Source organism: Artemia franciscana, chromosome 17 (assembly GCF_032884065.1).
Source record: "Artemia franciscana chromosome 17, ASM3288406v1, whole genome shotgun sequence".
Lineage (NCBI taxonomy): Eukaryota > Metazoa > Arthropoda > Branchiopoda > Anostraca > Artemiidae > Artemia > Artemia franciscana.
Window position 1 is genome coordinate 22,308,213 of NC_088879.1, and position 25,675 is coordinate 22,333,887.

The following is a 25,675-nucleotide window of genomic DNA, read 5'->3' on the forward strand; positions in this document are numbered from 1 at the left end:
TTTGATTTTTGTTAGAATGAACCATCTCTCAATTCTCTAGGCCCACTGGGTTGATATGATCAACCCTGGAAAAAAAACAAATAAATAAATACGCATCCGTGAACTTTCTTCTGGCAAAAGAATACAAAATTCCACATTTTTGCAGATAGGAGCTTAAAACCTCAACAGCAGGGTTTTTCAATACGCTGAATCTGGTGGTGTGACTTTCATTCAGATTTCATGACTTTTAAGGGCTGTTTACCTCTTTTTTCGAAAATCAGGCAAATTTTCTCAGGTTCGTAACCTTTGATGGGTAAGACAAAACTTAATGAAATTAAAAAATATATTTCATAAAAACAAAACTATATTTGAAATAAGCATAAAAATTCGACTCTTTTGACATAATTATTGGTATCGAAGTTTTGTTTTTTAAAGTTTCTACTATTGAGCCAGGTCGCTCCTTACTTACAATTCGTTTGAAAAACAGAGCTGTTTGAAAACTGACATCATAATGGACAGTTCAATGATCACAAATTATAGTTTGTCTTTGTCATATTCCTATAAAATTTCCAATCGAAAGTTATAGGGGCAATTGTTTCTTTTTTAATGGAAAAAAATAGACTTAGTTAGAAACAAAACAGGCACAAAAAAACAAAAAAAAAACAGTATTAACAAAAATTATACCGTTGACATAAACAAAACAGCAAACAACAATAAAAGCAAGCCAGTATTGCGTCATTTATGCTTTACTGAAAACGAAATATAGTGTGAACATTTTTTTTGATGTTTATAAAATTGAAAAACATTACAGTTAAATAAAATCTTGAGGTGCTGAGATTTCCAGGAATTATCCATTTATTTTATGTCCATGCTTTAAAAAACATATTGTTAAAAATACATGAAGGAGGAGCAAGGGAAGAGGAGGAGGGGAGTCTGGTAGTGACCAAACTCCGGTTTGTAGTTTGTTTTTTTTTTGCATCAGGCTTGACTAGAGTTTTCGACTCATTTTTTAATTGGTTTTAAAATTTATTTATTGATCAATATCAGTATCTGTTGTTTTTATGCTTTATATGATTATTTATTAAATATCTGTTCCTTTTAGGTTTCATTTATTTTTTTATTAATTTAAAAAACTTTTTCCATAAGACAAGTTTTTCAAAGAAAAGTAAAGAGCTCCATTAAGCCAAGATTGAGCAAAAAGAAAATCAAATGATATCCCAAGCGTAAAACTACCACAAATCACTATCAGCAAATAAACTAAATTCAAAACGAAAAGAAATTACAATAAATAGCTGAGTCAAACTCAAAGCAAGCAAAATTAATATAAGTAGGGCTCTTAACCCCCATGCCTTCTCAAGACCAGAAAACAATTTGCGCAACACTGAAAAAAAAAATCAACAACAAACAAATAACCGTGGATTGCCAGCTCAATTTATACTGACATTTGTTCCTTCAGGTTTTCATATTTTTTTATTTGTAAAAGTAAGAAAGGTGAAAACATTTCAAACGCATTTTGTTTTCAGTAAAGTGCAAATTGACAACAAGGTGTCAGGGATGGAAGGGCTAGTTGCCCTATATCAATTTTGACTCGTAAAAAGGAGCTACAACTACACATTTCTAATCAAATAAACTTATTCTAAAATTGGTAACTTACGACCCTGACCCCTACGCTCCGGGAGATTGTGTCAATCCGAAAGAACTTACTATGTGATCTTTAGACTGCTTTTGAACAAATGGTTATTTCAAAATGTCAGAAATATAGCACATTCAAAAATATAATTTCTTAATATAATATTTTAATAGCTATAATATATAATTATCAGTTATTAATCTTATTTTAGAACAAACATATCTCGTCTTTTGTTTTTATAAACAAAAACACCTGTTTGTGCCAATCCCAAAGGCCTTGCTATCTTATTTTTGGACTGCTTTTGAACCAATGGCTATCTCAAAATATCAGTAGTATAGCACATCAAAAAATATAAATTTCTTCATACAAAAGCTTAATAGCTATAACATATAATTATCAGTTATTAATCTTATTTTTAATAGCTATAACATATAATTATCAGTTATTAATCTTATTTTAGGACAAACTTATCTTGTCTTCTGTTTTTTTTTAAACAAAAATATCTGTTTTGCGTTCACTTTCCCATTGGACTCAAAAGCCATTCTAATCCTTTCATCTTACAACATTGAACGACAAAATACATTTAAATGTATTAACTTTTCAACTTTTTTTTAACTTTTTTAACTCTAAGGAATGTATATCAATATGTGTATACTAAATTGAAAATCCATAGCCATTTTTTTTTTCAGTTAAGTGCAAATTATGTTCTGGTCTTGAGAAATTAAGGGGGTTGTCAAATATATAATTTCCAGACCTTCACGCTGAAAAAATAGTTATCCTCAAAGTTTTGATTTGTTTTGTTTTGGGAATTGATGGGTGTGGAGGGAGGGACTTGTTGCCCTCCAATCACTTTTGACGAATAAAAAGGACACTAGTCCTTTCAATTTCCAATTGAATGAGCCGTTTTTCGAATTTTTACGACAACACATGGTCATCTCAAAATTTCTATTACATGGATGTTGGGAAAATACCATGTTTGGGGGGGATATTTATCCTTCAATCACTCAATCTTAAAGAGGAAACTAGAACTTCTGATTACCAATTCAATGAGCCTCCTCCGAAGTTTATGCGATCGTCCTTTCTGTATAAACCTTATATGCCCCCCTGAGTATAACTTTCAACCCTTGGCCTGGGGCCTGTAGTGGGGGGGGGGGTTGTCATCCTCGCATATATTGGTTCGGAACTTTTAGCTACGTTAAACAGAATGGATATCTCAAATTTTATTTGGATGTGTTTGGGGGAAATGGTGGGCGTAGAAGGGGGCTAGTTGCCATCCCATCACTTTCAACTATTAAAAGGGGGACTAGCCCTTTCAATTTCCGATCGTATGAGCCCTTTTTGAAGTTTTCTTCGACTACTCCTTTGATACGAAGTGCCCTGGTCTAAAAAAAAAAAAAACACAAAAAAAATTAAATAAATAAATAAACAACACATTGTAACCACATCACTCTTTACTTAGGCAGCGCAATAGCGCTGCCTATGACAGTGATTTCTCGGTGTTTTAAGTTTAAATTATTATAGGATTTTATTTATACTTTTCTTAAGTTTAACATGGCTGTTTATTCAACTTTGAAAAAAAATTGTAAATTATTTTTAAATTAGTTAGCTAGAAAAAAAGGTTTGCAAATGAAAATAATGAGTGACACTAACTCGAAAAGAATAAAATTTTCTTTTATGAATGGAATTGTCCACCTTACTATCTACGCTAAAGTTTTTTTTTTTTTTTCATCGATGAAAAAAAAGCTGACAACGAAAGCTGAATTTAGTAAAAAGTTTCTTTTTTCATAATGTTCAGAGAACGGAAGAATTTCACCAATTGAAAATAAGCTTCTTATTAAATTTTGTATCCAAATTTTGTAATTACGGCTAACTAGCATCATCATCTGCACAATCACCATTAAAATGGGAAAATTGGATTTAAAAATAATCTTATGGGAATTGATAAGAATTAAGGAATCAACACTTATATTTTCCGTATTAAACTTATCACTCATTAAAATTTCGATCTGATTACTCATTAAGAATTTATTAAGCAGTGGTATGGATTCATAATGTGAAAATAAAAAACAGAGGAATACACAGTGCTACCCCTACAAAAGTGTTTGAAACAGTAAAGTTTTCAGTTTTTGTCTCGCCTTGAAAAAGGTTTTGTTCAAGATTTTCCTTGTTTCTCAAGGGGGAGAGCTTTAACTCTCGGATATGGGGTTTTCGACGATGGCAATTCCATTGGTGTAGTTTTCATTTTGATCAAACACCGTTTGTGAGGGTTTTTAAAATATCCTTCCAAATTTTCAGAAATTCAGCTTCAAATGGCAATTTTTGATCACTTGACATTTTTTTCAAAAAGTGTTTTTACATTTTTGGTTACTATGGGCTAAGCTTCCTTCTTTACTAGATTGCAGCTATTGCTGCAACCATGAAAATGATAAAAGCTATCAAGATGAATTTCCCAGCATCAGCATGTGGATCATCGAGTATTTTGACGTTAACATGTTCATAAGAGAGGTTGGAGTTGTGAAGTCAAACTAAATCCTAGACCGGATTAATTAGGCATATCAGAGGCAACGCTATAGCGTTGCCCATAGTAAAGGCCATACGGCTCCAATGATTTATTATTATTTTTTTCCTTGACGCACTTCATACGGAAGGGTTCGTCACATAAATTTCTAAGGGGCTCATTCTATTGGAAACCGAGAGTTCTCGCACCCTTTTTAAGAGTAGAAAGTAATCGAATGGCAACTAGCCTCCTCATGCCCTTTTTTCCCCAAATAAATCTGATAACATTTTGGGGTAGTCATTCAAAAATTGTTCAAAGATCATATAACAAAAACTCCAGGGTCGACAAAGCCCCTAGGGCCCGGGGGTAGACGTTAAAAGTTATACCCTAGGGGCAAATATGGTTCTTATAGAACGGATGCTCGTATAAACTTTGGAGAGGGCTCATTTGATTTGAACTTAAAAGTTCTAGTTCACTTTGAAGATTAAAAATTGATCGGAGGGAAGCTAGCCTGCTCTGCCCAAGCCCCTTTTCTCAGAATGCATCAGATAAAAAATTTGAGTAAGCCATTTTATTTAAAATATTTCAAAGGTCAGGTAACAAAATTCCCAGTGACGATACAACCCCCCCCAGGCCCGGGGGCCAGCGTTGTTAGTTATGCTCTGGGAGTATATACGGTTCTTATGGAAGGGATTCTCGTATAAACCCCCCCTCACGCCCTTTTCCCCCAAATGTATCAGATAAAAATTTTGTGATAGGCATTTTGTTAAAAATAGTTTAAACATTAGATAACAAAAACTCTGGTGTCGACACGATCTCCCAGGGTCTGGGGACAGGCGTTGTAAATTATGCACTGGGGCATATATGGTTCTTATGGTAGGGATGCTCGTATAGACTTCGGAGAGGGCTCATTTGATTCGAAATTGAAAGTTCTAGTTTATCTTTTAACATTCAAAAGAGATTCAAGGGTAAATTAACCACCACACCCCCCTCTAGACTCTTTTCCCCCAAAACCATTCAGATAAAAATTTTAATAGCCATTTTCTTAAATTTAGTACAAAAATCAGATAATAAGAATCCCGGTGTCGACAGAGTCCCCCAGGGCCCGGGGGCAGGTGTTGTAAGTTATGCCCTTGGGGCATACATGGTTCTTATGGAAGGGATGCCCGTATAAAGATCAGAGAGAGCTCACTTGACAGAAAATTGAAAGTTCTATTCCACTTTATATTCCATTTACAGCCGAATTAACTCTGACAAGTAAATTCTTTTATATTCTTTTAATGAATTCGGCGTAATAGCATCATTTTCGCGAGCGCTGTACAAAATGGGATGTGAATTATCTTGGGCGTTCGTTTATCTATTTTTTGAAAATTATAAACATTATTGAAATAAATATGGTTAAGAAATGCGGGAAGCGATCAAGACAAAGTGATTTAGAGGATTCAAGAGGATCCACGGAGTCGACTAATAATATCTAAAAGTTAGATAAAATCCCTGAAATAGGCGAAGCAACTAAAAATGATGTCTTAGAAAGATGAGATTTTGTTCTTCTTTTTTTCCTTTTCTTTTTTGTTGCTGTTGTTATTCTTATGTCTATTTTATTTTTCATTGTTCTTATCTTCGAAATATCCGTCTTTTTTCTCTTTTTCTTTACTTTTCTTTCCTCTTTTTGTCTTTACATTGGCTCACTGACATGTGATGCGGAATTATCATTGAATTTGGATTATGGATGATTTGAATATTTTTCAAGTCCCTGCTGGTAGGTTGGAGGAACTGGAAAAACATCCTCTTGACATAAACAAATATTTTCATAAATTTTCGCCACAAGATCAAGATTTGTCAGTTCCTTATATTGCACCTAAAAATAAATATTTATGTATTCATGATCTTCCACCTTTAAATAATCATATAAAACGAATGTAATTTTGGAATTGTAGAGGACTAAATAGCAGCCTAAATTTTTGCATGATTTTTTTTTAAAGTATCTTCAACAGATGTGTTAGGAGTTTGTGAAACATTCCTTGACGAAAATAATACATTTCAACATTATGAAAACTATCGATTTTTCGGTGTTAGTCGCAAAAAGATTAGGAGGGGAGGAGTAGGTATTTTTATACAAAAGGACTTTACATCTTCTTTACGTAATGATTTTATGATTTGGAATGTTGAGATGCTATTTGAGAGTTGTGTAGTAGAAGTGCGATGGAAGAAATATGTTTTTGGTAATTGTAGTATATCGGCCACCATCGTCTAGTCTTCAAGAGTTTTTAAGACAATATGAGTCATTGCTAGATGCTCTCACCCAACAACACCATCCATTTTATGTAATGTGAGATTTTAATGTTGAATTAATGCGTCATAATGCTGTGACATCTAATAAGGGATTGGCATTTTTGAACATTTCGTTCTTGCATGGTTTGTTACCTACTTGCTTACTACCGTCAAGAATTTGTGATAGCCATGCAACTCTTATTGATAACATTTTCACACTGCAAAATTGCTTTGATACCCATATTATTTTAAATGATACGTCTGATCATTGTGTTGTTGTTTCGGTTAACTTTTGTTCTCAGAGAGGCAGAAGCAAAATATTATCAAAAGAAATTTCGTGAATGCGATTCACCTCGGAAAACATGGAAAATAATAAATGAAAGAATAAATAATGTCAGAACAAGAAATATTCCATCCCATATTACAAATAATGAAAGAGTTAAAATAACGGATGAGAGAGTAATGGCACAAGCATTTGCTAACCATTTTAGGAAGATTGGACATGATCTGGTGGATCAAATTTCTGATGGGACACATAATTATAGAAAATATATTCCAAATAAATTAGATAAGACTATTTTTATGTACCCTATCCAGTTCAAAATCCGAAAAACGGATTTTCGATAGGATGTGACGGTATGTCGACTTCTCTGTTTAAAGAATTAGCTGAGTTACTTAGTCAGCCGCTTTTATTTATTTTTAATTCTTGCACGAACATTGGTCTTTTTCCAGTTTGTCTTAAAGTAGCTAAGGTTTTACCTTTGTTTAAAAAAGGCGATAAAGATAATCCAAGTAATTACAGGCCTATTGCTATTTTATGACCTGTTTCTAAAGTTTTTATAAAATAATAAAGAGTAGATTTACTTCATTTCTGGTAAAGAATAATTTTTTTTTCTCCCAATCAGTTTGGTTTCTTGCGTGGTAGGTCAACAGAGCAAGCAGTAGCTGCTTTACATAATTTCTTATCGGATGCTATGGATGATAGCTTCTTGGCGGCAACTTTAGTTTTTGACATTAAAAAAGCTTTTGATACAATAGAACATGCAATTCTTTTTGGTAAATTGGAAAATGTAAGAATTCGTGGAATAGCTCTTGAGTTAGTGAGATCTTATTTATTAGAAGAAGTTTTACAGTTTATGTTGGTGAGGAATCATCTCATATTTTTCCTTTAGAAAATATAGGAGTTCCATAAGGGTCGGTATTGGGGCCGTTACTTTTTTTATATACATAAATGACCTTCCAAAATGTATGCCTTCGGACGATGAATTACCAATATTGTTTGCAGACGACACAGCTATTAGTTTGAAGGCTGGCAACGAGGAAGACCTACGAATGGCCCTCGAAACTGTAGCTTTTAGTGTAAATTCTTGGTTTCATGCGAATCGACTAATACCTAACCTAGAGAAGTTGGAATTTGTGGTTTTTGGGAGAAGTTTGAGAGTAGTGAAGCGTGTATCATTTAAAACTATTAGTATTGGAGCTTCCTCCATAAAAAGAGTGGATGTATTTAGATATTTAGGTATCTACATTGACTCAACTCTGTCTTTCAAGGCGCATATTAATAAACTCGAGGCAACAGTGTCCAGGAATCTCGGCTGTTTGCATAGAGTAACGTTCCTGTTTCCTTACCAAATAATGAGAAAATTATATTTTTCATTAGTGGAATGCTATTTTCAATATTGCCCGACCGTTTGGATGCTGACATTCCATTCACATTAAACGAAGACTCCAAATTGTCCAAAACAAGGCAATAAGGATCCTGGACCTTTTTTTTTAACACACCCTAGGAAGACAAAAGAATTATCTGAAACTAAAACATCATTTTTATTTCTTGATATTCTTCATTTATAACAAATTTTTCACCTTAATATAGGCATATGGCTTTTAGAAATCCAACGTAGGGATAATTTTTTCAATAAAATGAAACTCTTGGTTGAAAATAAAAATAGCCATTTATCAAGAGCAAGGAATAAGTTTCTTTTTCCTTTTATTAAAAATGAGAGATCAAGACTAAGTTTAAGAATTCCTTCTTCTTTTTTCTCTGTCTATTGTTAAAGGAGACAAAACGAATTGCCTCCCTGTCTCCTTTGTATAAGATTTATGTATATCGTTTCTTGTTTAATAAAGTCAAGTCAAAAAAAAGAGCCTAAGGTAAATGCCGTATGGCTCCAATGTTTTACTATTTGTTTGTTTTTTTCCCTACAGGCACTTCATATAAAAAGGGTCGTTGCATAAGCTTCGGACGGGGCTCATTCGATTGTAAAGTTCTAGTGTCCTGTCTAAGCGTCAAAAGTAATCGGAGGGCAACCAGGCCCCCCATGCCGTTTTTTCCCAAATGCATCCAATAAAATTTTGAAATAGCCATTTTGTTAAAAATAGTTCAAAGACCATATAACAGAAAGGCCAGTGTTGACACAGCCCCAAGGGTCGGAATGCAGGCGTTGTAAGTTATCCCAAGGGGGCATATGTGGTTCTTATGGAAGGGGGGCTCGTATAAACTTCAGAGAGGGCTAATTTGATTGGAAATTGGTAGTTCTAACTCACTTTTCAAGAGTAAAAAATGATGTGAGACAACTAGCCCCCGTCCCTCTATGACTTTTTTCCTCAAACCCATCCGATAAAAACTTAGAGATAGCCATTTAAAAAAGAAATAGTTCAATCATCATATAACGAAAACTCCGGCGTCGACACAACCCCCCAGGGCCCGGGGGCAGGCGTTGTAAGTTGCGCCCCTGTGACATATATGGTTATTATGGAAGAGATACTCGTATAAACCTCAGAGAGGCCTCATTTGATTGGAAATTGAAAGTTTTAGTTACCTTTTTAAGAGTTATCAAAAGTGATCCCTCACCACACCTTTTGCCCCAAATACATCCGATAAAAATTTTGACATAGCCATTTTGTTAAAAATAGTCTAAAATTCAAATTAATATAAATTAGGGGTTAAGAAATCCTTCATGGCACCCGGACAGGAATTCTAACTTCTGTACGTTGTAAGTTCTTAATAATCCAAAGTGATCAAAAAGTAACAAGCCCATCCCTCCTTGTGCGTCTTTTCTCCAAATGCATCGTATCAAGATTTTGAAACTTTGTTTAAAATAGTCCAAAATTCAAATTACAATCCTATAACTTTAAGCTGGACTTACATAAATCCAATTTAAGTTTCACTCGTCTTAATATTTATTTACTCATTTATTTTAGTAACTATAGTTTGTTTGTTTGCTTTGATTGTTTAATTAATTTCTGTTCGCTTTGGGTTTAATTTATTCTGTAAGAGTAATTTCTGGTTGTTTTGTATTTGAGTTATTGTAGATTTCTATTTCTTTTGATCTTAAGTTTAATATGGCTTTTGCTTTTCTTTACAAACTTCTTTCTCGAAAAGTTTTTTAATTAATTTCAAAAAGAGGTGAAATTTATGCTGCATATGAGCTAAGATATTGCTTCAAATACACTGTTTCCCGCTTCTTTGCGACAATCGAAACCGTTAAGATTTTTAGCTGTTGGCCCTTTCAGACTGTCACTGCAAGATCATTTCTAGCTATAAACATAGCAATAGCGACGATAACTGAACAAAATATACCTTATCGAAACATAAAATACAGCAATAGCCACATTGCAGGGAATAAAACGGAGCTACAGAAAGCAACAGCATTCACATCCTGTGAAAAACCTTACGACCTGCTTGCTGAGAATATCCTGAACAAATTTCTCTGTTTCTTCTATTGATGTCTTGGTTTCTTCTATGTAATAATCTGCTGAATTTTGGTCGGTGGCAACTTTTCCAACAAATACCCTTTGTCCTTTATCAATAGCAAGGTCTACAAGCACGTTACTAGACTCTCGATGAATAGTACAAAAATATTGTGCAGTAGTTGTTCCGTTCCTCAAAGAACGATCCTAAATTAAAGAAGAAAAATAACTGTTGAAAGAAAGACCCCGTCAATCCTACCTAGTTACATCTCTCTCTCTCTCTCTCTCTCTCTCTCTCTCTATATATATATATATATATATATATATATATATATATATATATATATATATATATATATATATATATATATATATATACAAAAAATAATAATTTTGTTAAACAAGGTTTTATATGCAAACAATCATCCGAAATTGGTTTTAGAAATAAATAAGAAAATCATGCTACTTCAAAATTTTCATTCAATCGCTCTTAAGCTTTTTGAAATTATTTACTTGTATGATGTCCTCATGGCTGAATGAGGTCTACCTGCTTTCTACCGAATTCAAATTAAATTTACTTAGTAAAATTTTCAAAACATCCCTGTTTAACTTAGTTGAAAGAAAACTGAATTCTGGATTTTGTTGTTCGAATTTTTCAGGGAGGAATTTCCCTGGTGAAACTTTCCACGTGGGGGGACTAATGAATTTTCCTAAGGAGGAAATGCACTGGACTCTATTATCCCCTCCTAGCATCCATGGGCAGCCTCCATATAAAAAAAAAACTTGTCCATAGAAATATTCCCAAAAACCCTGCAAATGATGATCCTATAATTAATTTTGTCATTTCAGGCCTTCTCCTAATAGTTTCTAGTTGATGCATTATTCAAGGCTGCTTATACTTCTAAAAGCATTTTCTCAGGAATATAAAACTTGAATGTTGAAAACTAGATTTAGAGAGGGAATAGGGAATATTTGAAAAGCCTTGGATCAAACAGCTTAAAGCAACAAACTGTAAGTAAAGAATTGTCCTTGGCAACAGAAACCCAAAATACAAGAAACAAAATTTCACTTACAATTTATGCAACATCGAAATCTATTATTTAAGCTGATATTAAGCATGCAAAATCCATTAATTGTACGGTTGTTCATTAAAATCTATTGGCAAACGTAAATTTGTATAACTATTCAAATAGTAATTCACTCAATTCCTTCAGAAATGGTGAGATTCAGATTAAAATTATGCATTAGAATTCAACATGCACGAGAGTTCTAATGGAAATTCATACAAATGTGAAAATATAAAATCATTCTGAAAATCAAATAAACTAAATTATCTCTTTTTCTGGAAATATTGCTGGACAAAACTTAAATTTTTATTTTAAGAGTTGCAATTTAATGGGGTATCATACGTCACTTTTAGGGTAACCCTATGTACGCTATTGAGACCGAAGAGAAATTAACTAAAACAACAATTGTGTTTTAATGAAAGTAAAGAGCTACATTAGAACTTAAAGAATTATTCTGCATATGAGGGTGGCCGCCCCCAACTCAAATCCCCACTCCTTACACTAAAGTCTTACAGTACTTGTAAAGATGATTCTTATTTTAATTCAACTGCCCTTGTGTTTGAGCAGCCACTCTTAAACAATTAGGACAAAAAAAAATATCAAACTTTAGCGTGAAGAACGACGGATTGATGAAGGGGTAACCGCCCTCATAAACAGTGATATTTCTGCCGCAAAATAAATTAAGAGCGGAATAGTTTCTTTTCGTTTTGAGTTTTAATTTCGCTCGTTACTTTCTTTTGGGAAAAAATTTATTTTTAGTTAGTCACCTAAAAGACAAAGAACTGAACTTTGCTAAGTATGAATTCTTTCAAAACTGACACAAAAACACTTGTCCACAGCGACTGTTCGTAATGAATTTTCTCAATAAAAGTCATTCTTTAGCTTTCTTAAAACATCCATATATTCACCACTTCTGCTGTTACAGTATCACAACAAAATTTCCAGTTCGATTTACAATTAAGACAAAACCTACGTAATTGAAACTAAAAAGCCTGATTTAAAATAAACCATTCAGACAATTTTTGTAATATATGAAGCGGCAATCCTACTAAAAATCATAAAATTCAACTTATAAACGTTAACAGATAGAAAAGGTAAGCCGAGCAAAATTTACCAATTCATCAAGTTCTTTATTAGCATTTCCTTTGCTGCATAAATAAATAAGAAAATCCTTGAATGAAAAGGAATCAATTTCCTCTCCTTAAACTTCGAGTCACTTTTTATTCCAATAGTTTAATATTTAAGAATTAACCTTTATCGGTCAAACCTATCTTTTTTTCACAAAAAGGGGAGCTCCAAACTCCTCAGCACCCAGCGCTCCCACAAATCATTTCCGAGGTATTGCAGATAATTTGAAATATCAGGTGGACACAGCATACTTTTATTTCCTGAGATCTGGGCTTCGTTTCCTTAGTACACCCTTATGAAACTCTGAGGATCTTGATATAGCAAGGATCCCTAAGCGCTCTGAACTTGTCGGACAACCAATACCTCAGATGACTACCTCTTCCATTAAAACCTATTTGTGAAAAAAAAGGATAGATTCTATAATTAATGACCATTACTCCTTGGGCTTTTGGAGTGATTTAAACAACAGAGGCTCACTTACCATACTGCTTCGGGATTTTTTTTTTTTAAGCAAAATAATTAATTCAAAGTTTTCATTCCATAGCAAGGGTTGCATGGGGCTGGGTGGTAGAGAAGAGCATGAGAAGGGGGATGGCTGCCCTCCAGTCACTGATTGCTTTAAGAGAGAGAGCACTGTTGATTCAAATTTCAATTGATGACAGAGGAAAAACAATTGCTCTTTTCAAGATCTTGCTTTGTAGGACATCAATTCCTCCATCTGAATTGGGGTTTCCTTATCTCAAAGACTTAAGGGATGTATGCTTGAAACCATCAAAAAAAGTTTTTCACCCTCCTTTTAGCCCTTTTTTGTGAGGGAGACCTTGTCTCAGACCTTTTTTGGTACATCAAGCTCCTCTTGGTCCAAGGCTTCACGGCTGTAAGTTTCAACTCGATCAGGAATACAACAATTTTGGCCCATTTCCAGGTTCCCAACTCCCTCTCCGACAGAATAAAATGCTTGATCCATTTGACTCGGAGAATGATCTGTAAATTTTTTGAGCCAATCACATATCACACATACAAAAGCACCCCCCCCCCCCGTACCCTTATAGAGCCTTCGTTAAAACAATTAGAAATTTTTTATTATTTAAGACCCTTCTTCCGAGGACCATGGGGAGGGTGCCATCAGTGGAGGAATATTTATTAGAGATTCTGACAATTTTGAACATAATTATTATTCCAAAATTTGATCGAATTTCAGGGAATTAATGGGGTTGTGGGTACCAGAATGGGCATGAGAAGCAAGGGAGCTAGCTGCTCTCAATTCATTTCTTACTTTAAGAAAGAGCACTAGAACTTTCAATTTTCAATCAAATGATCTACCTCTTAAGTTTTTATGACTACAACTACCATGAGATGAAGTCAGGGAAAAGGAAAAAATAAAGAGACAATACTTCACACATTATCCTTTACTTATTCAGCTCTATAGCACTGTCTCTGAAAGAAAAGCCAATATTTCCCTGAAAAGAAAAGTTCTCTGTGATCATTCGTTTTTTTTTAAACATCAAAACACTCTACTGAAAATTGGAATGACGTCAAAAACCGTTTAAACCCAGATTTGATGCAAAAGCAACTGAAGACCTAGCTTAGCTTAGAAAAGGCTAAGCCCTGACTCGGCACACAAAAAGTTATTTCTGAGATGCAGAATTCGAGTGACTTAATTAAAAAAACAAGCTAATTCCTAAATCGGTTTTAAAATGAGTCAACTCTTCACCTGTTGCCAAAATGACTCGGACTGTTCAGAAAACGCTTTCAAAAAGTTCAAACTTAGTGCATAAATGAGCCAAATCCTCATATGGTAAGAAAATCTTAAGAACAACAGCAGAATTTTTATGATACTTTGCAAAAATGAGGTAATCCCTGGCTAATACATTATTCAGTTTGAAAACAAGTCCTGATTTGTCACAAAGCAAGCTAAAATTTTGCACATGGCAAAATCGAACGAAGTCTTGATTCAGTTCAAAGGTGATCAAGTCCAAGATGCTAAAGTTCAATAGCCCTCTCCAAAAATATGCAAAGTTCTTACTTAGAATTCTGAAGTTTTAGAATAGTTTGGCTAATTTCTTAGATTTTCCACACATTTCGCCACATTCAGTCCAAGGTCCTACACTTCCACCAAACAAACTCTCATCAAACATTCACGTAGTTACATGTAAGATGATAAACGTACCAAACATGCGGAATATACATCCTTTGCAAACTCCAAATCTTTGTATTTTGCTTCTGTTGGAATTGTGTACTTCCTGAGCCAATCCAAGAGAGGCAGATCAAGCGCCAAACCACAGTTACAATACTGACTTGCATGAACGTGTGTGTCAATGAAACCAGGGCAAAAAAACTCTCTAGAAGCATACAAGGTCTTTGTCAATCATAGGGACAAAGCAATAGGAGCGAAGGGGCTGACTAAAGCATCAAGAACCTCCTTAAAACAAAATTTCGTAGCCTATATAAATATCAACATCGTTTAATATACGTGGTTTTAAAATAAATGAAATTTCTGTTAATTCGACCCCTTCATTTAATATGGGGTCGAATTAAAACATGCATTAATTCAAAAACGTTCAGAAATTAAATAAACAGTTTTTTTTTAACTGAAGGTAAAGAGCGACATTAAAACTTAAAACGAACAGAATTTGTTCCGCATATGAAAGAGGCTGTTCCCTCCTCAACACCCCGTTCTTTACGCTAAAGTCATTTACTGTTTCAAAAAGTAGAGTTGAGAGAAATTTCACGGAGTAATTTGATTGTTTTGTAATATGTTGAGTAATAATGATTGTTTTGAGGTTGCGTCACTCTAGGCTTTATTCCGCCGGGCTTCAGTTTAATATGGTTTTAGGTTTTTTTGAAAAACTTTTTTCGCAAAGGTTTTTTTTTTAATTAATCCGAATAAAAAGAACCTATATGTTAACAATAGACAAATTCCATGCTTTACAGCACTTGCCCTAGAGTCTTTGGGTGGTTATATTAACCCACGAGGCATGGTTATTCGACCTTAGGGATTTTTTGTAACAAAATGGCTATCACGAAATGCTGATCGATTATGCTTGAAAAAAGAACGAGGGGTGGACGATGGCCCTCTAGTCAATTTTGGATCGTAAAAAGAACACTAAAACTTTTGACTTTCAATCAAGTGAGCCCTTTCCGAATGCTATACGGCCATTTCCTCCATATAAAGTGAAACTCCCAAAAATCACCATTAAGAAATAATGAAACCCGAAACGAACAGAAATTACAAAAGATAATCTAGTCAAACACAAAGCAAGCAAAAATTGAAAAGAGGAGTAAGGCTAACAACCCCCACGCTTTCTCAAGACCAGAACATAATTTACACTTTACAAAAAAAACAAACAAAAAAAAACATGTATTTTCAGTTTAATATACATGTTTTTGATATTTTGTCCTTGTAGTATTAATACTTCTTTATTAATTGAAGTCAAAAAAGTGAAAACGTATAAAAGATGTTTTGTTTTCAGTGAAGTGCAAATTACTTTCTTGTCATGAGAAGGCGTAGGGATTGTCAGCCCTACTCATGTTAATTTATTGTACTTTCTGTTCTTTTTAGGTCTCACTTATCTATTGAAGGTGAATTTTAGTAGTTTTACGCTTGGAAAATTACTTGAATTTATTTCTATTCATTTTGGTTTGATGGAGCTCTTTACTTTTTAAATTAATTTCTGTTAGTTTTTATTGATATAGTCTTTTTCATAGAAAAAAATATTTTATATATTTTTGTTTTTTTCTATTAGACTCGAAAGTTTGTTTCTTTATTTCAGCCCATTTTTGGGATAAAAAGTCAAAATTTTAGTGTAAAGAGCAAGGTCTTGAAGAGGGGGGCAACCCTTTATAATAATACGCAATAATTTCTGTTCTTTTAAGTCTTGAAGTTGGCCCTTGCTATCAGTAGAAAAAAACTTTTTTTTTTAATTTGATTTATGATCATTTTTAAATAATAACTGGAAATCCGGTTCCCCCTCCATGAAAAATTCCTTCCCCCTACGGAAAATTCCTCCGTGGAAAGTTATTTTCACGTAAAATACCCCTCATCAGGGAAATTTCCCCCACATAATCCCATTCTAGCTGAAAATATCACCCAGAAAATTTCTTGCGGATAAATCAGGTGAAAAAATCTTCTTAGTGCACTTTCATTTGAAAAAGACTTTAATTTCTAATAGTTTTCAAAATCATGCCGGTAATTCCCTCCTCCGCGGAAAAGTTTTCCAGGAAAAAGCCTGCAAAAGGGTGTTTTCCGGCAAAGTTTTTTGGGAGGGAGGGGAACAAAAGAAACTTTAAAAAACGTATCAAAAGTGTGAAACTGATGTCTACTGCCTTATGATTTCTGGGAATATATCTTGTCTACACTGTTGTTATGAAAGTAAAGAGTAACATTAAACCCCAAAATGAGCAGAATGAGGAGGGGGACTGCCCCTTTCTCATCCCTACCTCCACCTCATGGTCGCAGAAACTTCCGAGTGTTTGTTCTCATTAGAACAGAAATTGATAGTTCAAGTCCTTTTTTAAGGTCCAAAGGGATTGGAGGCCAACGAGACGCGTGGGGATGGTTTTTCAGAGAGATATTTTCCTAGGGCGGGGGTTATTTTTCGATGGGGGGTATTTTTCGTGACTGGGGGGAATTATTTTTCACGGAGGGATTTTCCGAGAGGTATCTTACGGGGGTATATTTTCCGTGGTGGGTATTTTCTGCAGGGGTTATTTTCTGCGGGAAGGGTGTATTTTGCAGGGGGGGGGGGGTAAACACCTGCCACGGTTATTTCTAACAACTTTATCAAACATCCTCGAATGCTCCACGCATCCATCCTTGACACTTTTCTCCTCACTAATTCATTTTTATCCAAATTGCCCATAATTTGGTCCATTTTATTACAATATTCCAAATGACCTCAGAGGATCTATAGGCCTAATAATGATAAAATGTGTTTGAGGAATGTTGCTCATCAAAACTGACATTTCGTTGTTAGTATCCATTTCCAATCATTTCTTTTCCTAAAAAATATTTGTTTTATGTTTATGTTGTATATTTTTTTTTTATCTAGTCTACTAAACATTTTTTGAAACTGAAGTAGGTCACTTGAAATTAGTAAATGGTACTTTGTTACCAGATGTTCATAGAGTGCCAACCCCTGCACTAATACCCTGTATCATTCCTGTCAGTCTTTGATTTACCGCGATATAATCGACTAGCCGACCACAGCTTAGATACCAATATTTGTATCTAATCTAAGCTGTGTAGCCGACTATTGGCACTATTTGAAAAACCTTATATTGGTTAACTACGTGTTTTTGGCATCACATCTAATTGCCATAGCTAAATGATATGTTCCTGCCTTACAGCGCCATACATTTTAAGACACGTTGAAAATAGGTTTATGGTACTAAAATACATTTGAACGTCTATTTATACATTTTTGATGTTTCGCATACACTTTTAAACACACAAAACATATTTAAATTATTCGATTATTAAAAACTTTCAGAACTGTATAAATGTGCGTTTTAGCATGAAGCGCGATTTACTAGTATGCACTTCTAGCCCCCCGCTCCTTATCCCAACCCTTTTTTGTATTTTGCTGCTTAGAAGGATCAGATTGCTCGAGATCCCTCTCTTCAGTATCCAGACATGTAGAAAGGGAGGGTATCTTTTATTATTCAGATACGAATAAACACTGTAGTAATAAACACATCTAGTAGTGTCTAAAGTTAATTTAAAGCTGAAATTTCAGAAGGGTAACTACCTCCCAGACAGTTATGATGTTGGTAGACTTCAGGATGAAAATTTGAGAAAAACCTCCAGGAACAGTTGAATACTAAACTTGAGAGTTTACAATGTGGAGGATGGATTGAATAATTTTAGAAAAACAATTTGTGAAGTTGCTGATGGTGTCTTAGGGAAGAGTGCTAAGACTGCAACTAGGAATGTTAGTGAAAAAGCTTTATGTTTAATAGAGAGTAGAAGGGGTTTGTACAAGAATTATCCCAGTGATAGGTCGTATGAAATCAAAAGGGATGTAAAGAAAGTGGAGAAAGCATTAAAATATGAACTAAGCAGATGTGAAGTGGAGGCCATGGATAAAATTGCTGAAGATCTGGAAGACGCAGCTAGACGGCATACTAGAAAAATATTATACTGACATGTTAATAAATTGAAAGGGAGTAGTCAATCCGGACTAGTCCCAGTTAAAGATAGGAATGGGGCCACAATTAGTGATAAGGAAAAAGTTAAAGAAAGGTGGGCGGAACATTTTGAGAATGTGCTAAATACAGTTGCAGGAAAAGATAGTGATGAAAATGAAAAAGTTTGTGATACCTTGGATGTGAAGGAAGATTTGTTTTGTGACGAAAAATAAGCGACAGTACTAAAAGGATTAAAAAATAATAAGGCACCAGGTGCTGATAGTGTGATAAATGAGTTTCTTAAATATGGAGCCTCTAAGGTTAGGAATAAGCTACTGAAGATTATGAATAGGATTTTTGAAATCTGGGAAGTACCTAATGATTTTAAGGAAAACCTTAATTAAACCATTGTATAAGAAAGGTGACAAGAGTGAGTGTCGTAATTATCGAGGCATTAGTCTGGTCTCTGTAGGTAGCAAATTGCTTAGTAATAGGATACTTTTTAGACTGAGAGATGCTGTAGACAAGGTTTTACGGGAAGAACAGTGCGGTTTTAGAAAAGGTAGAGGATGTGTCGACCAGGTTTTCTCTCTTAGTTTAATAATTGAGAAGTCTCTTCGCTGTCAAACACCTTTGGTCCTCAGTTTTATTGATTATGAGCAAGCTTTCGATTCTGTTGATAGAATAGTGTTAGCAAAAGTCTTATCCTTATATGGTATTAAATAAAAACATAAGTTTTTTTAAATGAAAGTAAGGAGCAACATAAAAACTTAAAACGAACAGAAATTACTCCGTATATGAAAGGGGATTTTCCTCCTTAACGCCTCGCTCTTTACGCTAAAGTTTGACTCTTTCTCTTAACTGTATTTTTAAAACAGTAAGAAACTGTAGCGTAAAGAGCGGGGCGTTGAGCAGGAAAAGCCCCTTTCATATACGAAGTAATTTCTGTTCGTTTTAAATTTTAATGTTGCTCCTTACTTTCATTTGAAAAACTTGTTTTTTTTATTTAATTTCTGGACGTTTTTGAATTAATGCATGTTTTGATCTTGGCTCTCCACGCATAAATAATTAAAACGAAACTTGCATATTAATTAATTGAAATTAATCGGAAGATTTTGACAAAAAGGAGAGAGGGAGGAGGCCTAGTTACGCTCCAATTTTTTAATTACTTAAAAAAGCAACTCGATATTTTAATTTTTTACAAACGTTTTCATTGGTAAAAATATACGTAACTTATGAATTAACTTACGTAAAGAACTTCAATATTCGTATGTTTTTATTGCGTATATGAGAGGGTTCAACCCTCGTCGATACCTCGCTCTTTACACTAAAGCTTAAATTTTGCCCCAATTCCTTAAGAATGACCTATGAATCACAAAGGCCGTAGAATAGTTGAAATTGCTAAAAATACTTTAGCGTAAAGAGTGAGGTATAACGAGGAGGTAAACCCCTCATACACGTAATAATTTTTGTTCGTTTTAAGTTTTAATGCTGCTCCTTACTTTCAGCAGAAAAAAACTTTTCATATTTATTTTTTCATTGTTTTCCAAAAAAAAAAATGGAGGGCACCTAGGCCCCCACCCACGCTCATTTTTTCCCAAAAGTCACCGGATCAAAATTCTGAGATAGAAAATCTCAAATTTCAAATTTTGACCTGTGTTTACGTATAATGCTTACTGGGAAGTGTACAGACGTTTTCATTGGGGATTTTTTTTTGTTTAGGGGGGAGAGTTGAGGGGGGTTACGTGGGAGGATATTTCCATTGTGGAACTTTTCATGGGGGAAGAGAATTTCAATGAAGGTGGCGCGGGATTTTCTAGCATTATTTGAAAAAACAATACGCTAAAGTATAAAGCTTAAATGGGACATTTAAGCTTTAGTGTAAAGAGCGAGATATCGACGAGGGTTGAACCCTCTCATATACGCAATAAAAACATACGAATATAGAAGTTCGTTACGTAAGTTAATTCGAAAGATACAAATAATTTTACCGATGAAAACGTTAATAAAAAATTAAAGGTTCTACTTGCATTTTTAAGCAATCAAAAATTGGAGGGGAACTTGGCCTCCTCCTTCAGTCCTTTTTTCTCAAAGTCTTCCGATAATTGCAATTAATTAATATGCAAATTTTGCTTTAATTATTTATGTGCGGAGAGCCAAGTTCAAAACATGCGTTAATTCAAAAACGTCCAGAAATTAAATAGAAAAAAACAGGTTTTTTAAATGAAAGTAAGGAGCAACATTAAAACTTAAAACGAACAGAAATTACTCCGTATATGAAAGGGGCTTTTCCTCCTCAACGCCCTGCTCTTTACGCTAAAGTTTCTTACTGTTTTAAAAAGTAGACTTAAGAGAAAGAGTCAAACTTTAGCGTAAAGAGCGGGGCGTTGAGGAGGAAAAACCCCTTTCATACATGGAGTAATTTCTGTTGGTTTTAAGTTTTAATGTTGCTCCTTACTTTCATTTTAAAAAAACTTTTTTTTTCTATTTATTAATAAAGAGCTCAATCATTCCCTTTGACACCTAGATTAAAAGACTCTAGTACATCCAGCTAACGAAGCACTAATGCCTATCTTCCGGTATTAAGAAGATTGGCAAGCATTACAGAAAAAAGGACTGGTAACAATAAAGGCCACAAAAAAGGCCTGGTAAGATTTATCTTTAATTCAACTTTACTATCAACAGAAAGATTTAATTCTCAACTTAATTCCAAAGATTATTCTAACCGATTCGCTAGAAAACTTCCGATAACCTTCAGATACTCCTTAGCCCTTCTGTTCCTATACCTTCGGGAGGCTCATGATAGGTGAGGATCTAACTGGAATTTCTACCATGGATTCTTAGCCGGTCATTTTTGTTTCATTTTAAGTAGATTAATGGGTCGCGATTCAGAGCCTCTCTGACGAGATAAACTTTGGCTTGCATTTTCTTTGTAATATTAAACTTCGTAGGTGGAAGAAAATATTGTCTAAGTTATTTTGATATAATATTTTAGAAGAGTTTTTTTTTTAATTTTTGCTAAGGATATATGTAAAAGAAATGTTGACTTAACCTTTCATCTAACACTTGCATTTCATCCTTGTTGAAGTGAAAAGATGCTCTTAACTCCTCTTCCATTTCTGGTGACTCCAAGAAAATAATCTAAAAGAAAAAGCTTAATTTTAAACAAATGTTGTTTGTTTTTCAAGCGAACTAAAACTATTGTTTTTCAGCCTAGGCAGCACCTATCTATAAAACCAGTTCAAATACACTGACTGATAAAAAAAAAGCTAAAGCGCTGTATGTTTCAAGTATATAAAATTCATAGCTTAACTGAAAATACAAAACAATACAGGATTTCTTTGCTGTAGGAACATTAAGGCCCTTTGGATTTTTTATGATAAAATATTGTACGGTAATTGTTGATAGCAAGAACGCCACTGATTCCGTAGCTCAAGCTATTTCGACCTCTGATTCCTCCCTCAGTGCACAAGTGAAATCCCCGCTTATTACGGAACCGTGCGTTGACTACCAGCTGGCTCTTATTCTGAAGATGCTTGTGCTAAGGTGGAAAACTGCGTTTCGGCGGTCGAGATCGGCAAACCCACTCATAGAAGCTAAAGTTTGAAAACAAACAGCATTTACGCAATGCAATGCGCTCCCCATTTGGTTGGTTACGGGCATCTACCAATCGAAGAATACAAATTCCTCCCACCCCGGTGCTTGAACTGACAGCAGTTAGGCCACATATCTGCCTCTTGTAGGAACTCCTGTGTTTGCTCAGTCTTTAGTGGAGGGGGAAATTCCAGCTCTAAAGACGATCCCTGTAAGAAACCAAAAAATGTGCTCTTTGTAAATCCCCCAATCACCCATGCTACAGTTACAAGTGCCCTGTGGCTCAATCCCTATTATAGCAGATCCCGAGACTATGGCACATCCTATATCAGTTGTATCATGGAACATAAACAGCAAAGTCACAGATAAAATTCCAATTTTGACCCAATTACTCATAAAATATGACATGATCTGTCTTCAAAAACATTTTCTTTCAACAGATAAAAAAGATCTTCTAAAAATTTCACCCAATTGTTTTGTATTTTTCTCCCCAGCGATACATTCTGAAGCATGTGGACGTCCCTCAGCTGGCCCTGACATTCTGACTACTTTAACATGCAATCAGATTGGATCTGGCGATCATATTTTTGCAGTATCATGTCTGGATACTTCCATAATAAACATTTACCTCCTGACGAATTACCGCAATGAAAACTCTGATTCAAAGTTTCTAAACACCTGCAAAAAAGTGTGCCGCCTCGTCAAGAGAGTGGAGAAGTCATATGACTGACGCGGTATAATATTGGCGATTTAATTATGATTTATCGGCGATTTTAATTGTGACTTGACAAACGAACTCCTCCGAAGGACTCTGGAGCTCCATTCCACCATTTTACTCTCTAATTGAAAAAGATAAAAATTTTACTTATTTAGGTAATAGTTCCTTAACATCAAACCTCGATCATATTGAACTTATTGCGGTTCCGACTAGACGTAAGTGAAACGGATGTATCCGATTGGTCAAAAAACTCAAATCTTGTTTCAGCATCTGAATCGGCTAATCTATGGCTCCGAATTTGGAATGAGTGTGATAGATCGTGTTCTGGTATAGTAAACAATTTACGTTTAAGAACAAAAAAAATATATTTTCAAGAGGTCTTAAGGACCACAAAATTATGCTGATTCAAAAAAATGTAGACAATATAACGAGTGATCCTTCTCTTTTGACGAAAAGTCTTAAACGTTCCGAGCGAACCTCTACTTGTAATATTTCTGAAATCAAGTGGATTTATTATTATAAAAGTGAGTTTTCGTCACCAGATCCATCAACTGAAAGTAAATTTGAAAAAGAGCTTGATAGTATCCTGGTTAAATTCTGGCGGTCTACCTTCGCAGTTACTCCTTCTGATGTAAAGTACAGCACCTCTCGCTGTTGTTTCAAATGTCAATTTTTTCAGGTATGGTGGCACAACAGTTTTGTATCGGCCAGATAAGATCTTGAAGATTGTTAATCTTACCACCATATAACCGTTTCGTGCACCTCATTCTGCACCTCCTTCAAAATTTTTGAGTCTATTAACTCTGAGAAATTTCTTTCTGGTATTATGCTCCTCTCGATCATTTTGGTTTCCAGAAAGATTTCAGTTGGGAGCATGCTCTTCACGCTCATTTTAATGTTCTAGCTGATGTGGAAGGATCTGGTGATTTCCTTGTTCTTTGCGCACTTGACATAGCCAGAGCATTCGATTCGTGCATATTTGCCCTGATTTTGTCAGAAGCTGTAAAAAGAAGGGTTGTTCCTTCCGTCATTTAATTTCTCTGTTATATGTATAGTCATCTTAAAGCTAGAATAAAAGTTCGTCCGGATAAGAATGTCAGATAAGGTGGCTTAACATCCCTACTCTTTTTAACAAATCCGTTTCTGCTGCTCAAAACTCTGTCAATTGCACGTGTATTTAAGGTGTAATCGATGTTTCTTTGTTTATTTACGCTGATAATATATTGAATCTAAGTAGCACCTTTTTGGGAAGTAAGAGAACTTTTTCAAAACTCCAGCCTCAATATCAGCAAATCAGTCTGAATTTTAATGTCGACAAAACTGTAACAATCGCTTCCAATCTAAAGGATAATTCTTACAGATGACATGAACTTTCTTAAATATTTATTTCGCTTTCTGATAACCTTGTTTATTTTGGTATGCCCATGTGGTGGCACATGATGTTCTAACCCTTCTTAGCAACTTCAACGGTACTGTCAAGGACAGAGACGGCGTTTGGAAGAATGTTCTAGGACCTATAACACCCGACTGCTTGAGCGACAATGGGCTGAAGCTTCTTCAGCTGTAGAATATGCATGATCTTTTTATCACCAACAACCTCTTCCAAAAAAAGAGGTTCACATATATACCTGGTATAGCAATGACGGACGAACAAGAAAGATGTTAGGCTACATAATCGCGTCCCGACGCTGGCGTTCCTCTATAGCTAACTGCCGAACTTATAGAAGTGCAGAATTGGGAAAAACCGACCAAAGGCTTGTCTCTAGCCACAGACTACGCTTGAAAGCCCAAAAAAGTGATCCCCGTCCCCCCCAACTAGACCTGAGCAATCTTGCAAACTCCGACATGTGCCAGGTTTATGCTGTCACCATCTCAAACCGTTTTTATTTTTTTGATAAAATTTGACAATCGGAAGAAAACAGGCAGCAACTCAAAACCGGCGTGTTGCTTTTTGCCGAAAGTACTATCGGTTGTCAGAAGCCCAGAAAAAAGTCCTGGATATCGCAAGAAAGTCTAGGTATCATTGAACAGCGTCGCAAAATCAGCCTAGCGAAGGATATGGTTATATACAGACGTCTAAACGGCATAAGAAAAAAAATCCTCTATAGTGAAAGAAGGCTGTTCAGCGAGAAAAAGGCTGCCGATCTTGAGGAGGCAGCCAGAAAGGGTGACATGCACACTATACAAACACCTTCGGGATTTTACTGATGAAAAACCATCTTCCCTAGGCCCTATCCCATCTAATCATGGAGATATTCTCACTGACCAGAGCACTCAATTGTCTGCGTGAAACGATCACTTCTCTTCACTACTAAGCCTGGATTGTGTTAGCCAGCCCAACCCTGACCTTCTTCAAGCTGCATCTAACACCCCTGAGGTCCCGTTTGAGAGTGTGCAGCATCCTTTAAACTCTAAAGAAATACTAAAATCTCTGAAATGGATGAAAAACAACCGAGCCCCTAGAATTTGTGGTATGTCTGCAGAACTGCTGAAATATGATGGAGCAGCGACACTTCTTTGGCTCCAAGTACTGTTCTCCATAGTATTTCGTACAGAACGGATTCCAAAAGACTGGCGAGTGGGCATCGTTCTGCCTCTGTGGAAATGGAAAGGCAGTCGCAGAATCTGCTCCAACTATCGTGGCATCAAATCCTCTCTGTGCGTGGGAAGCTCTTCGTTATGTCCCTCCTGGACCACTGTACCACTTTCCTCAGAAGCCAAAAAAGAATCCAACAGGCTGGGTTCATGCCAGGAAGGTCTACCCTTGGATCAAATATTCACAATGCAGCAGCTGATAGAAAAGACTCGGAGAATTTCAACAAAAAGCATATGTTGCCTTTGCAGATTTCAAGGCTGTTTTTGCATCTATCGACCGGCAATCACTCTGGCTCTGGCTACTGAAAACAACGGGACTGCTAGCGAAGTATTGCAACCTTTTTGAGCGGCTCCACGAAGGGACTGAGAGCTGCGTG

The 25,675-nt window shown here is 35.2% G+C and overlaps 1 protein-coding gene across 5 annotated transcripts in view; it reads right to left on the reverse strand.

Moving 5' to 3' along the window:
- The window catches only part of LOC136038006 (guanine deaminase-like), an 86,661-nt gene that overhangs the window by 29,079 nt on the left and 31,907 nt on the right, over positions 1–25,675 (reverse strand). For 3 of the 5 annotated variants that reach the window (XM_065720926.1, XM_065720925.1, XM_065720923.1), the window contains exons 2-4: positions 21,444–21,532; positions 14,433–14,604; positions 10,053–10,274 (exon numbers count right to left, since the gene is read on the reverse strand). In XM_065720926.1, coding sequence (XP_065576998.1) covers positions 10,053–10,274; positions 14,433–14,604; positions 21,444–21,532 — 483 coding nt within the window. The remainder of the gene's footprint in view (positions 1–10,052; positions 10,275–14,432; positions 14,605–21,443; positions 21,533–25,675) is intronic. The other 2 variants (XM_065720924.1, XM_065720927.1) reach the window with 2 other exon arrangements.